The sequence below is a fragment of the Lepidochelys kempii genome, chromosome 23 (assembly GCF_965140285.1).
Source record: "Lepidochelys kempii isolate rLepKem1 chromosome 23, rLepKem1.hap1, whole genome shotgun sequence".
In the NCBI taxonomy this organism is placed as follows: Eukaryota; Metazoa; Chordata; order Testudines; family Cheloniidae; genus Lepidochelys; species Lepidochelys kempii.
The window spans coordinates 15,999,959-16,013,914 of record NC_136402.1 but is presented as its reverse complement, the minus strand read 5'-3'; the positions used below and the strand labels follow the sequence as shown (position 1 = coordinate 16,013,914).

Sequence of the window (13,956 nt, the reverse complement as noted above, 5' to 3'; positions counted from 1 at the left end):
TGCGCCCCCCATCACACCCCCCTTCCCTCCCCCCGCTCCCCCTCTGCGCCCCCCCGCGCGGCGGGCCGGGTTCACCCCGCCGGCGACTGTCACCCGGTGCCCGGATGCTGATGCGGGGGGGGGGGGGGAGAGGGGGAGGAGGCAGCTGGGGGGGGGGAGCCAGGGACGAGCATCCTCCAGCACCGGTCGCAGCATCCCTGGCGGGAGGGGGGGGGGAGGGCCCCCTCTATCATGCTGGTACCCGGGCGGTGAGCCTCCCTCCCAGCCCAGCCCCCCCGCCCGGCCCCGGTCCCTCCACCCCTCCCCCCGGCCCCCCCAAATCCGCCGGCATGCGGGGCTGAGGGGCTGGGGCCTCCGTCTATTGTTCCTGCCCAGGGAGGGGAATCGAGGCGGGGTGGGGGGGGGGAGGTGGCAGACAAAGGGGGCCCGGCCGTCATGTCCGGCGGCAAGGAGCCTGGGGGGCACCCCCCGGGCCCGGCCCCCCAGCACGCCCAGTACGTGGGGCCCTACCGGCTGGAGAAGACCCTGGGCAAAGGCCAGACGGGTGAGTCTGCGGCACCGGCCCCCCCCACTCCCCCCTGCGGTCCCAGGGGCAGATCCCCTGCCCTAATACCAGGGGATGGGTCCCAATACACCGCCCTTCCCCCCCCCCATTCCCTGAGGTAGATCCCCCGCCCTGATACCGGGGGGATGGGCCCCAATACCTTATCCTCCCGCCCCCCCATTGCCTGGGATAAATCCCCCGCCCTGATACCAAGGGGGTGGGCCCCAATACACTGCCCTTCCCCTCCCCCATTCCCTGGGGTAGATCCCCCGCCCTGATACTGGGGGGGGGCAATACAGAGTCCTTCTGCCCCCCATTGCCTGGGGTAAGTTCCCCGCCCTGAAACTGGGGGGGGGTGGACTCTACAAGATATTTCATCCCTACCCCCCCACACACAGACACTTCCCAGCTTAGATCATCTGCCCAGATGCAAGGGTGATGGGCTCAGCGTAAAGGCCCCCAGTAGAATTCCTTCCCACCCCCACTGGACCGGGCCAGAGTGTGGTCAGAGGGACACAGGAGGAATGTGGGCAGTCGGAGGGGGTTTAATATCCCCCCAGGGATGGAGCTGGGCAAGTTGGGGGTCAGTGATGCCAGGAGCTTAGGGTAGGGAGGTTGATAGACTTATGGGGTCTGGGGTGAGGTCAGTGGAGTTGTGGGGTCATGGAATGGGGGGTCCCTGGTGCGATGGGGTTGGGGGGTCATTGCAGCCATGGGATCTGGGGTGGGGGGTCCCTGGTGCGATGGGGTTGGGGGGTCATTGCAGCCATGGGATCTGGGGTGGGGGGTCCCTGGTGCGATGGGGTTGGGGGGTCATTGCAGCCATGGGATCTGGGGTGGGGGCTGTACCTTTCCTGGGTAGGACTGAGAAGTGTGTGTGGGGGGTGCTGGGAGTCAGTTTTCCAGGAGCTCTGTGCATGGCGAGGGTGGGGGGATGGGGAGCAACCCCAGAAGTGACGGGGGGGGGGGAATCCCAGCCTGGCAGGGGTGCATGTGTGTGTCTGTTTCACCTCTGTCCCGGGGGGCGGGGGCTGGTCAGTTTCACACCTGGGCCTTGGGGTGGGATGGGGGAGTGGGGCTGGACGGACAGACTCTGGATCTGGACCCACTGCAGCCAGTACTGGGGTCTTGAGGGAAAATCTCTAGGCAGAGGGCAGGTGTTTGTGTGTGTGTGGGGGGGGTTCTGCTGCAGGGAGTGACGTGGGGGGGGGAGGTGCCCAGCCCAGATGTCCATTAGGTTCCTAGCCAGCAGCCCGGAAAACCCACTGTCCACCCCATCCCCTTGTGCTGGGTGTGGGGGGTTAGAAATACCAGAGGTCACTCGGATATGGGGCAAACCCCCCTGCCCCGCTCCCTCATGCCCTTGTCTCTGTGTGTGTGTGCGGGGGCGGGGGGTTATATTTGTACACTAAGAGGTTGTGGGTTGTGGGGGGGGGGAATGGAGCAATTTGCTGCAGTGCCGGGCTGTGGGAACCGCGTGGACGTCTGGCGCGGGGGGGGGGGGGGCGGGGATTCGAGGAAATCCCGCTGGAGGGGGAGGGAAATTGCTGCAAATCTCCAGGCCTTGCTTGGCTCACACCGGGCGGTTCGGGGGAAACAGGGGAGGCAGCGATGAATATTGGGGAGGGGGCAGAGCTGACGGTGGATCTAATGTGTGTGGGGGGGTGGATTTTGGGCTGAGGATGGAGGGGAGCCGGTTTAATGCAGTGGTTGTATGGAGGGGGGGATCCAGCCTGTGAGATAGAAACCCCCACCCCCAGCCAGCCTCCAGGGCTGGGGAGTTAGAGGGGTTAAACTTGCAGGAAGGATGGAGACCTGCTGGGGAGGGGAGTTCCCATCTTGGCCCCCTAAGTGGGGGGGAGCTCTGTCTCTCTGCCCCCCCACAAACTGGGATACCCCCCCACTCCCATGCAACATGCCGTGGGAATTCATGCCGGGGAGTTGGGTTTGTGTAGGGCCTGCAGAAATGTTTTTTGTTTACTCCGGGGGTGGAGCAGAAGGAGGCAGCGCAGGGAGGCCAGGGCCATGGGCCCGGAGCTGGGAAGACTAGAGCTGTAATCCCAGTTCTGCCTATGGGGCCGTGTCGCTCTCTGACTCAGTTTCCCCTTCTAGCAAACAGGGGTGGTAGCACCTGCCCAGGGGAGCGAGCGAGAGGGGGGATGGGATGTGGTGAAGGGAGTGGGCTCAGGAATCTGCTGGTGACTCTGTGGGTGTCCCTGGGTGAGTCCCTGAATCGCTCTCTGCCTCAGTTTCCCCAATCCTCCCTCTGTCTAGTTAGATTGTGAGTTCTTAGGGGTGGAGGCCGCCCCTTGCTGTGCATCCGTGCGCTACCAGAGGCCGCGCCCATTTGGCTGGAGGGAAGTTGGGGAAGACGGAGGGAGACAGGAGGCGAGGGGCGAACTCTGGGAGCAACACCATGTTGAGACCCTCAGACCCGCGGGCAGGGCCAGGTGGGTCCCCTGGCCAGACAGATGCGCAGACCCGTGGCGCAGGCTCACCTGGGATGGGGCTTGTGCAGAGGACGAGGGTTCGCCTGGGGTCCCGGCCTGGGGGGGAGCTTCTCCTCCCCCCCGCCCCATCCTGACATCTTCCCATTGGGCACCAAAGACTTGTGCATCCCAGGACGCCCGGACGGGCACTGCTGCAAGGCCAGCGAGAGGGGGTCCCCAGGGCTCTGTGCTCCAGTCCTTCGGGGAGTTTGGCCTCCAGACTCAGCCTTCGAATCCAGCCCCTGCTGTCACTGGCCGCCCCCCCCCCACCGTCCACTTCAGCCCCTGTAGGTTGCGTAGGGAGGTTTCTACCCCTGTGTGTCCCCCCTGCCGTCCTGGAGTCAATCCCTGGACGAACTGGAGCAGATCTTTTGGAGACACTCGGTGGAAAAGTGGCCCCCGTGCCGGAGGATGCGCCCCTCGCCCGGGGAAGCCGGTCCCTCCTTCACCCCGCGGCCTGGTAAAAACGTGCCCCTCGCTGCCGTTGTGGGGGCAGCAGTAGGCCCGGCTGAGAAAGGGAACAGTGGGGAGGTCGCAGCCCGAGACACCTGGGCGGCGTTTGGATCAGAACCCGAGGACGCCCGAAAACGAGCCCGGAACGGATGGGTCTGAAAACGCGCCGGCGAACGGGGCAGAGCCTGAGCTCCCCGGGCGGCGCTGGGGCCGAAGGGCTAACAGGACCCTGGGACGCATCAGCCCGGGATCCCCGAGTGGGAGCAGAGGTGGTTTGGCCTCTGGATCTGGCCCGGGGGTGAATCCTGCGCCCAGTGCTGGGCCTGCAGCGCGAGGAGGCTGTGGCGAAACGGCAGAGGCCGGAGAAGAGCGAGGGGGACGAGTGAAGGGTTAGAAAACCTGCCGGAGGGCGAGAGACGCCAAGAGCTCCAGCTCTGGTGCTGAGCGCGGAGACGGCTTGGGGGGGGACTTGATCCCCGGCTCTAGGGCCCGACGTGGGGAACGAATATTTCCTCCCGGGCTCCTCAAGTGGGCAGAGGAAGGTCGAACCCAACCCCCCGGCTGGACATCGGAGCGAGACAAACCCAGCTGGGAAAGGGGGCTGCCCGCTTTTAACCCGGAGGGGAATTAACCCTCGGACAGGCTTGCCAAGGGCTGGGGGGGATTCTCGGGCGCTGGCCACTTTGAAATCCAGCTTGGCTGTGTCTCTGAAGGATCTGCTCTGGGAATGATACCGGGGCGGCTCTCCGCTGTTCAGGGTTATCCCGGCTGGCCTTGGAAAGGGCAGATTTGTCCTTTTGCCGGTCGAGTTTCCAGCCATTTCTCTGGCCGAAAGGGGAGATGCCGGCCAGAGGACACGGTAGGCAGGAGAGGTGCGCTGAGAGATGGGCCGGCCGAAAGTGGCCACCGTCCCCTACGTAGCAAAACATCTGTTCAGGGGGGCTGCCAGAAATCCACGTGGGTTGGGGGGCACACAGAGGCGGCAGGGATGGGGCGGGGAAACACACACACACACTGAGCTGTTTGGATGATCCAGGGGATCGCCCCGATTCTGGGTGTCGGGGATTCTCTGGGACCCTCTGCCCCCCGGATCCCAAAGGGCCCCGGTCACGGACCTGGGGAAGGACAATGGCTCCCTCTTGGTTGTGACTGTTGGAGCGTTTGGGGCCAGGGGAGGTGGGCGGCGGGCAATGCTAGGGAGGGGTGGGTTGGATCGAGGCACGGTGGGTGGAAGGAGCCAGACAAACAGACAGAGTTGAGGGGTGTTAACCCCCCCCAGTCAGTTTCATTTTTTTATCTCTGGTCAGTTTCACTTAAAAAGCCAGGCCAGCTCTCCCTTGACACCACTGCCCAGGTGTGACTGGCCCCGATCTCGATCGGGGGTGGGGGGCGTAGGTGCAGCACCCGGCAGGACAGGGACATCAGCGGGGGCACGCAGGGGTTCACTGGGGTGCTGCACTGCAGGGAGGAGGGTCAGTAGGGGGCGCTGTGCTGCAGGGGGGTTTTGTGGGGGTGCTCGGCAGGACCAGTGGGGGGCGCTGCTCGGCAGGGCCAGTGAGGGGTGCCGTGCTGACCCCTCTCCCCACCCACAGGGCTGGTGAAGCTGGGCGTTCACTGCATCACGGGGCAGAAAGTGGCCATCAAGATCGTGAACCGAGAGAAGCTGTCGGAGTCGGTGCTGATGAAGGTGAGTGGCTAGGGGTGATGTGGGGGGGACACTCTGCAGGCCCCTCCCCTTCCTGGATCCAAAGTCCCCCTTGATCCCCCCCCAGCCCCCCTGGGAGTAGGGGGGAGCGTGGCTGAGTTTGGAACCCAGGCTTGGGCACCCCACCCCCCGGCCCCCATTCCTCCGCTCCGCCCCGATTCCCTTCCCCATCCCCCCTCTCTCTGTCGCCCCCTGCAGGTGGAGCGGGAAATCGCCATCCTGAAGCTGATCGAGCACCCGCACGTGCTGAAACTGCACGACGTCTACGAGAATAAGAAATATTTGTAGGTATTTATAGACGCTCCCTGCGCGTGTCCCCCCCATTCCCCCCCCGAGCCAGCCAGTCCCCGCCCTGGAGCCGGGTGGGAGCCGGCGCCCCCTAGAGGGGAAAGGCCCCGTGCCCCATTCTCTGCCAGCTGAGGTCTCCCATCCCAGCCCACAGACAGTCTGACACCGCTTAACTTTGGCGGGGTGGGGGGACATGGGCTGTCTCCTACCCTGGGGAGGTCCTGTGATATGTCTTAAAACCGGGCCGTTCTTGATTGGCTGAGGAGATTGCCAGCTGGCCAATCGGAGCCCTCCAATCTGTGCTGTCACTTCAAAGGGTTTCAATTGGCCGGGGAGATGGTGAGCCAGCCAATCGGAGCCTTTGAATCTGTGCTTTCGCTTCTAAAGGCAACTGCTCTGGAATGCGGGGGCGGGGCTGATGTTCTAGAGCACTGCTCTGGAACGGGGGCGTGTCGGTCAATGTTCTAGATCGACATGGTCTCGGGGCACCATGCCCTGGAGTAGCGCTCCAAACGGTGACTCTGCGTTCTAGATCGGCCCTCTGGAATTGGCCACACTGGCTTGTCTAGCTGGCGGTTCTGGAGGGAGGCCGTCCTGTACACGAAGCTCTGGAGTTTGACTCTAGAATAAGGGCCCCTGTCCCCGCTTTGCTATTCTAGAGCATCGCTCTGCAGTGGGTGTGTTGGCTTTTCTAGATGGCCATTCGGTAATAAGCCGGTCCTTCGCTTGTGGATCAAGGTCATGGACCTAGAATCGGGACAGGGCATTGCTTCGCTGTTCTAGAGCAGCGCTGAGCAACGGGTGTGTTTGGTATTCTGGAGGGCGACTCTGCACTGATTGCTTTTCCAGAGTGGGGTGGTCTAGATTCATTGTCCTAGAGTTGCTATGATGGTCTAGATCTTGGTCCTAGAGCTGGGGCAGGCTTGTTGCTTTGATGTTCAGTTTGGAGAGGGTGCGTTTGTCCAGGGGACGGGTGGGGTGACGCAGGGTTCCTGGAGGCGACGCTCTAGATTGCGTGTCTAGAACCCGCTGGGCGTTGATGTTCCCGACTGTGGCTCCAGAACGCAGCTGAGTTTGCTCGGTTGTGCTGGACCCTCACATGGCTGTGGGCGTGTTTGCTTTTCCAGCAGGTTTGCTCTGTGATGACCCTCCCGCCCCGAACGCGATGTTCTAGGGCGTGGATCTAGACCTGGGGCAGCCCGCTGGTTTGAGGTTCTCGAGCGTGGCTCTGGAATGGGCGTGTTTGGGTTCCTGGCGGGTGGGTGGTGTCACGTCTGGAACAAGGCTCAGTCCGGGGGCAGGGGGGGGATTCTCCGACAGGGCTCCGTGAGTGAGACCCTGTGCAGAGCCCGCTGGGGTGGGGGGGGTGCCCTGATTCCCCCCGCTGGAGGGGCCAGGCCCTGCTCGGTGTGTGTCCCTCTGCTCTGTGTGTGGTTTGTGTTAGGGGCAGGGTGCGTTAGATGCCAGGCAGTGACAGCTGGCTCCCCCCACCCCCACACATGCCCACACAAGGTGCCTTTGTCATCGCTGGGCTGTGACATAACTGGCTGATGTGACACATGGGGGTGAAACCTGGCACAGCCCCCCCCCAGTGCTGCCCTGGGGCAATGGGGCCAGCCCTGCCTGCTGGGGGAGAGCGCCCCCTGCTGGGCCCCTGCCCCGCTCCCTGCAGCGCACGGTGGGGTCACTGTCCCAGCCCGACCTGGCTAAGCCAGGCTGGCGGGGGTTGGGGGGGGCAGTGGTGTCAAGGGAGAGTTCTGATTGGTCGTGACCTTTCCTCCTCCCCCCATTCCCTCCTCCCCACTTAACCCCCCACCCCTCCTTCTGCCCCTTCCCTGGCATTATCTCACTTCCCGCCCCTAATCCGCCTCCCCCTGAGTCCCTCAACCCCCTCCCCGGCCCTGACTCCACCCCCAATCCCCTTCCCCATAACCCCCCTCTCCCCATTTGCCTCCCCCCCATGCCCCCGCCAGGTACCTGGTGCTGGAGCACGTCTCGGGCGGGGAGCTGTTCGACTACCTGGTGAAGAAGGGGCGCCTCACCCCCAAAGAGGCTCGCAAGTTCTTCCGGCAGATCGTCTCCGCCCTGGACTTCTGCCACAGCTACTCCATCTGGTGAGCCCCCCCAGCACCCCCTCCACCCCACAGCAACCCACCACAGTCCCCGTGACCCCCACCTCCCCCCCGTTCTCTCCCACTCCAGCTCAGGCAGCGCTCCTCTCGCTGGGAACAGTAGTATGTCTTTTATCCTCTCGTTTTTTCCCACATCACACGCAGCCTGCGAGTGACAGGTCTGAGCTGAGGGCCCCCCCCGGATTGATTTGGAGTCACTCTTGTTTGAACTGAGGACAGGACTGGGTCTGCTCTCAGCCCCCTGGGTCAATCCGGAGTCACGCTGACTGCAATGGGGGCAGGGCCAAGTTCTGATCTCCACGCCATGGGGTCAGTCTGAAATCACTTCTGTTTGCACTGGGGGCAGGGCCGGTTCTGATCTCTAACTCCTGGACTCAATCTGGAGTCACTCCTGGTTGCACTGGGGATAGGTTTCTGATCTCAGCTCCCCAAGGGTCAATTCGGAGTCACTCCTGTTTGCAATGGGGAAAGGTTTCTGATCGCAGCTCCCCAAGGGTCAAGCCGGAGTCACTCCTGTTTGCACTGGGGGCAGGGCCGGCTCTGATCTCAGCCCCCGGGGGTCAATCTGGAGTCACTCCCATTTGCACTGGGGAAAGGGTTATCATCTCAGCCGCATAGGGTCAATCTGGAGTCACTCCAGTTTGCACTGGGGATAGGTTTCTGATCGCAGCTCCCCAAGGGTCAAGCCGGAGTCACTCCTGTTTGCACTGGGGGCAGGGCCAGTTCTTAACCCTTTGGGGTCTCTAACCCTCCCACTGCCCCACTGCAGCCACCGTGACCTCAAGCCGGAGAACCTGCTGCTGGACGAGAAGAACAACATCCGCATTGCGGACTTCGGGATGGCGTCCCTGCAGGTCGGGGCCAGCCTGCTGGAGACCAGCTGTGGGTGAGCCCCATGGGGCGGGGGGCTGGGGGGCTGGCGGAGTGGGGTGGGGGGGCTGAGATCCGCAGGGGCCTCGGGGGACTGGCCAGCGGGGAGAAGGGGCTGCTGGGGGCGCTGTCTGCCTCGGTGCCCCTCCTCCCCGCCCTGGCTGGGGGTGGGGCTGGGCGTCCATGGGGAGGTGTGGGGCGGGGGGGCGGGGCCTGTGTGACTCAGCCGCCCCCCTCGGGCTGAGCCTCCTTTTCACTCCGTCTCTCCCTCTGTCTGTCTGTCTGTCTCTCTCTCTTTGCTCCCCCTATTGCTGGCCCCCCAGCTCTCCCCACTATGCATGTCCCGAGGTGATCAAGGTAAGTCATGGAGTCCCGCCCCCTCCCTGCCCCTCATGCCAGCCCCACAGCCCATCGACCCTAGTATCCTGCCCCCTCCCTGACCCACGGCCCATCGACCCCCATATCCCGCCCCCTCCCTGACCCACACACCACACCCACGGCTCATCAACCCCCTATCCTGCCCTCTCCCTGTCCCACATGCCAGCCCCACAGCCCATCGACCCTGGTTTCCTGCCCCTTCCCTGCCCCATGGCCCATTGACCCCCATATCCTGCTCCCTCCCTGCCCCCCAGCTCAGCCCCATGGCCCATTGACCCCCTATGTCCTGCCCCTCCCTGCCCCACATGCCAGCCCCACAGCCCATTGACCCCCCATATTCTGCCCCTTCCTGCCCCCCAGCTCAGCCCCACAACCCAGGTGGGGTCGGATGGGTGGGGTGGACAGACGGACGTGGGGTCTCCAGACACTGTTGAAGTCGGCCGGGCGCTGAGTGTGGCCGGGGAATTGGAGCGCGGGGTGAGGGAATGGGGGGGCTTTCCCTCATTGGGGGCGGGGCTGGGGGTGGGGCTTTTCCTCGGGGAAGGGGCCAGGCTGTGGGTCCCTCCCCCGTCTGTTCCTAGCCTGGCCCCTCCCCCTCGTCCTGGGGGGCCTGTGGTCCCACTTGTTCAGGGGTTCGGTCCCAGGGAGGGGCAGGGTGGGGGTGGGGGAGACTGTGCCCTGGGGAGGGGGGGGGTCTACCTCGGGGGGGGGCCTGGGGGTGTTCCCTGGGGAGCCCCCTCCCTGTCCCAACCCTGTGTCTGTGCCGCACAGGGTGAGAAATACGACGGGCGACGGGCCGACATGTGGAGCTGCGGGGTCATTCTCTTCGCCCTGCTGGTGGTGAGTACCCTGAACCCCCCTACCCCTGGACCCCAGACCCCTGCACCCCATCCCCCTGTGCCCTGCTCCCCCTGGACCCCCATTCCCCTGCGCTCCAGACCCCCTGCGCCCCATCCTCTGGTACCCTGTGCCCTGCTCCCCCTGTGCCCCTGAACCCCCTGCCCTCTGTACCCTCGGACTCCCCTCTCCCTGTACCCCCGAAACCCCCCATACCCCAGGACTCCCCTCCTGCTGTACCCCCGAGCCCCCCTCCCCCTATACCCCTGGACTTCCCTCCCCCTGTACCCCTGTACCCTGCTCCCGCTGCACCCCTGGACTCCCTGGACCCTGTCCCCCCGTAACTCCTGTACCCCACTCCCCTGTGCCCCCTGCACCCCTGTACTCCTGTCCCCCTGAACTCCAGACTCTCTGCGCCCCATCCCCCCGTACCCCTGTATCCTGTTCCCCCTACGCCCCTGAAACCCTATGTGACGGAGCAGGGGGTGGGGCGGACTGACCTGGGGATGTTGCGGGGGAGTTTCACTGGGACTGTCGGCATGGGGGATGGGATACCGGGGGTGACTTCACTGGAGGGACGATACTGGAGCAGGTGACCTGAGCCCAGGATGGGGCTGGGGCCAGGTGACACCTTCTGCCGGGAAGCTGGACAAAGGCTGGAGGAGGAGCTGGGGGGAGGCTGGGGGAGTTGGCTGGAGGGGGTTTGAGTTTGGGAGTGGACTGGGGAAACGGAGGGAGCCCCAGGGCTGGGGTCTAAGCTCCCTGCCCCCAGATGGACCTGACTGAGGAGGTCCTGTTGTCTGTACCTACAAGCTCTGTTTGGGGCTGTGTTCCTGTCGTCCAATAAACCTTCCGTTTTGCTGGCGGCTGAGAGTCACGGTGAATCGCAGGAAGTGGGGGGTGCAGGGCTCTGACTCCCCCACACTCTGTGACAACTGGTGGCAGCGGTGGGATGTACTGCACCCCGTGAACGGCGCTTCCTGCAGTAAGTGACTGAGGAGCAGTAAAACGAAGGGGGATTGACGAGGACCAGGCGTGCTGAAGGCTCAGAGAGGAGCGGTTTCGGGGGGCGGTTAACCCCTGGGAGTGTGTGACCAGCGAGAAGGGCTGTTGCAGTAACGGGGTCTCCCTGGGGACTGCGGTGAGCAGGCCCAGGGGCGGAGGAGCCTGCAGCTTGACCCTGGGAGAGAGGTGGTGACCTGGAGAAGGGCTGGCACAGTAGGGGCTCCTCCTGGAAACCGTGGGGAGCTGAGCGCACCCAGGCCTGCGAGTGGCCAGCAGGGAGATGTACGCTAAACGCCTTAAGAGCGACCTGGTGGAGCTGTGCAGGCAGAGGGGGCTGGGCACTGGGAGGCTCACCAAAGAACAGCTGATTGCCCGGCTGGAGGAGGAGGATCGCTCAGAGGAGCCGGTCCCTGACTCTGAGGGAAGCAGCCCGGCAGATGCAGGGTGGGCACCAGTGTCTGTCCCAGCCGAGCGTGGTCAGACAGCTGCCGAGGGCATCCCAGGACCCCTCCCACCTATGCCTAGGGGAAGGGCTGGGAGGAGCCCAGCGAATATTGAGGGCACCGTGACCCCCGCAGCCAGCAGGGGATCCTCCCGGCGGAGCTCCCCAGCACTGGAGCTGAGGCGGCTGGAATGGGAGAGGGAGATAAAACTGAAAGAGCTGGAGCTGAGGCAGCAGGAACTAAAGGAGAAGTGGGAAGAACAAGAGAAGCAGAGACAGCGTGAGCTGGAGCTGGCCGGGCTGAGGAGCAGTGAGCCCCCGGCTGCGGTGAGTGCGGGGGGGACCCAGGACTGCATGGAGATTTGATAAGTGCGTCCTGGCCCAGCGGAAGAAGGGGGAGGACATAGATGACTTCCTGAACGCCTCTGAGAAGGCCTGCGAGCTGCACAGGGTTGACCCTGCCGACAGGCTCCAGTTTCTCACCCCCTTACTGGACCCCGAAGCCGTGGGGCTGTACGGCCAAATGAAAGGGGCGGAGGCAGGGGACTATGAACTGTTCAAAAAAGCCCTTCTCCGTGAGTTTGGGCTGACTCCCAAGGTGTACTGGAAAAGGTTCTGGAGTCAGCGTAAAACCCCTGAGGTCACATATCTAGAACTGGCCCTCCAGATGCGGGGATACACCCACAAATGGGCAGATGGGACCCAAACTAAGGACCTGCTCAACCTAATTGTACTGGAGCAAGGGTATGAACAGTGCCCAGCTGACCTGAGGCTGTGGTTGGGGGACAACCTGCGACTCGCAGGGCGGCTGGCCGACAAGTTCATGAACAGCCGGGCAGGGGGTGGCAGGGAGGAGTCCCAAAGGAACAAGCCCACCATGATGCAGAGAGAGAGTCACCCTGGGACCTCCCAAAGGGGGAACATGGAGCATCCCCTCCCAAGGGGAACATCCGGCGTCAGGACCAACCACCCGGCTTGAGAGGACCAACGTGACCTGAGCTGCTATCACTGTGGCCAGAGAGGCCATGTACGGACCCAGTGCCCCAGGCTCAGGGACAGACTGAGCAGACCCAACCCACACAGGGTTAACTGGGTAGGGACCCAGCCGGACAAGGGGCAGGCTTCCCAGGCAAGGAGGGCTGGCAGCTTACCAACTGCTCAGGACGGAGGAGTTTCCCAGGCCAGCTCCTCTGCGGGGCTGGATGCTCCAGACTTAAGGTTCTCCGTTTATAGGGGGGGCGCGGGGCTGTCCCTCCGGAGAGAGTGCCTTGTACCCCTGGAGGTGGATGGGAGGAAGGTCAATGGATACTGGGATACGGGCGCGGAGGTGACGCTGGCCCGGCCCGAAGTGGTGGCTCCAGATCGGGTGGGGTCCAACACCTACCTGACCCTGACAGGGGTGGGCGGGACCCCATTTAAGGTGCCCGGGGCAAGGGTACACCTGAAATGGGGGGCCAAGGAGGGCCTCAAGGATGTGGGGGTGCACCACCATTTGCCCACTGAAGTTTTGATGGGGGGCGACCTAGAGGACTGGCCAAGCAAGCCCCAGACCGCCCTGGTTGTGACGCGTAGCCAGAGCCGGCGAGGGGCACTGCGCCCTGACCTCGGGGAGGGTACCACACCGGAGGCGCAGGACCCTACCCTGGTGGGGGGGGAGCGCCGAGGGGCACGGCTCAGAGAGGCGGAGGCTTCAGACCTGGCCACTGAGGGGGAACCGGGCCCCATCCCTTCCCCAGCCGCTGAGTTCCAGGCCGAGTTGAGGAAAGATCCCTCCTTGCGGAAGCTCAGGGACCTGGCCGACCTCAGTGTGGGACGGACCATGAGGAGAGGCTGCCAGGAGAGGTTCCTGTGGGAGAAGGGGTTCCTGTACCGAGAATGGGCTCCCACAAGGGAAGCAGAGTCCTGTGGGATCAGGAGGCAGCTGGTGGTCCCCCAGAAGTATCGCCACAGGCTCCTGTCCCTGGCCCATGACATCCCCCTCGCAGGGCACCAGGGAATCCGGCGCCCCCGGCAGAGGTTGCTACAGAACTTTTACTGGCCCGGGGTCTTTACCACGGTCCGGCAGTATTGCCGATCCTGTGACCCCTGTCAGAGGGTGGGGAAGGCCCGGGACAAGGGGAAAGCGGCTTTGAGACCTTTGTCCATCATAGAGGAGCCTTTCCAGAAGGTGGCCATGGACATCGTGGGGCCTCTCAGCAGGACGACCCGGTCGGGGAAGAAATACATTCTGGTGGTGGTAGATTTTGCCACCCGCTACCCCGAGGCCGTGCCCTTAGCTTCCATTGAAGCCGACACTGTGGCCGATGCGCTCCTGACCATTTTCAGCCGAGTGCGGTTCCCCAAGGAAGCCTTGACAGACCAAGGCTCCAACTTCATGTCGGCCCTGCTCCGGTGCTTGTGGGAGAAATGTGGGGTCCGGCACGACTGGGCCTCAGCTTATCACCCCCAGTCCAATGGGCTGGTGGAGAGGTTCAACGGGACGCTAAAGATGATGCTGAAAACCTTTATGAACCAGCACCTGCAGGATTGGGACAAGTACTTACCGCACCTGCTGTTCGCGTACAGGGAGGTGCCCCAGGAGTCGACCGGATTTTCGCCTTTCGAACTGTTATATGGCAGGAGGGTGAGGGGCCCCCTGGACCTGATGAGAGACGAATGGGAGGGGAAGGCCACTCCCGATGGAGAGTCAGTGGTGGAGTATGTCCTGATCTTCCGAGAGAGACTGGCTGAACTCATGGGCCTGGCCAGGGAGAATCTGGCCAGAGCCCAGAGGAAGCAGAAGGTCTGGTATGACCGCACGGCGCGGGCCCGTG

The 13,956-nt window shown here is 63.9% G+C and overlaps 1 protein-coding gene across 1 annotated transcript; it reads left to right on the top strand.

The window, feature by feature from the left end:
* Positions 1 to 140: 140 nt before the first annotated feature.
* On the top strand, positions 141 to 12,122 carry BRSK1 (BR serine/threonine kinase 1). The gene is made up of 9 exons (XM_078850372.1): positions 141 to 544; positions 5,079 to 5,173; positions 5,390 to 5,475; positions 7,453 to 7,593; positions 8,381 to 8,497; positions 8,805 to 8,838; positions 9,631 to 9,699; positions 9,798 to 9,819; positions 11,647 to 12,122. The coding sequence occupies exons 1-9, from the start codon at positions 436 to 438 to the stop codon at positions 12,120 to 12,122; spliced, it is 1,149 nt and encodes a 382-aa protein (XP_078706498.1). The 5' UTR covers positions 141 to 435.
* The last annotated feature ends 1,834 nt before the right edge of the window (positions 12,123 to 13,956 follow it).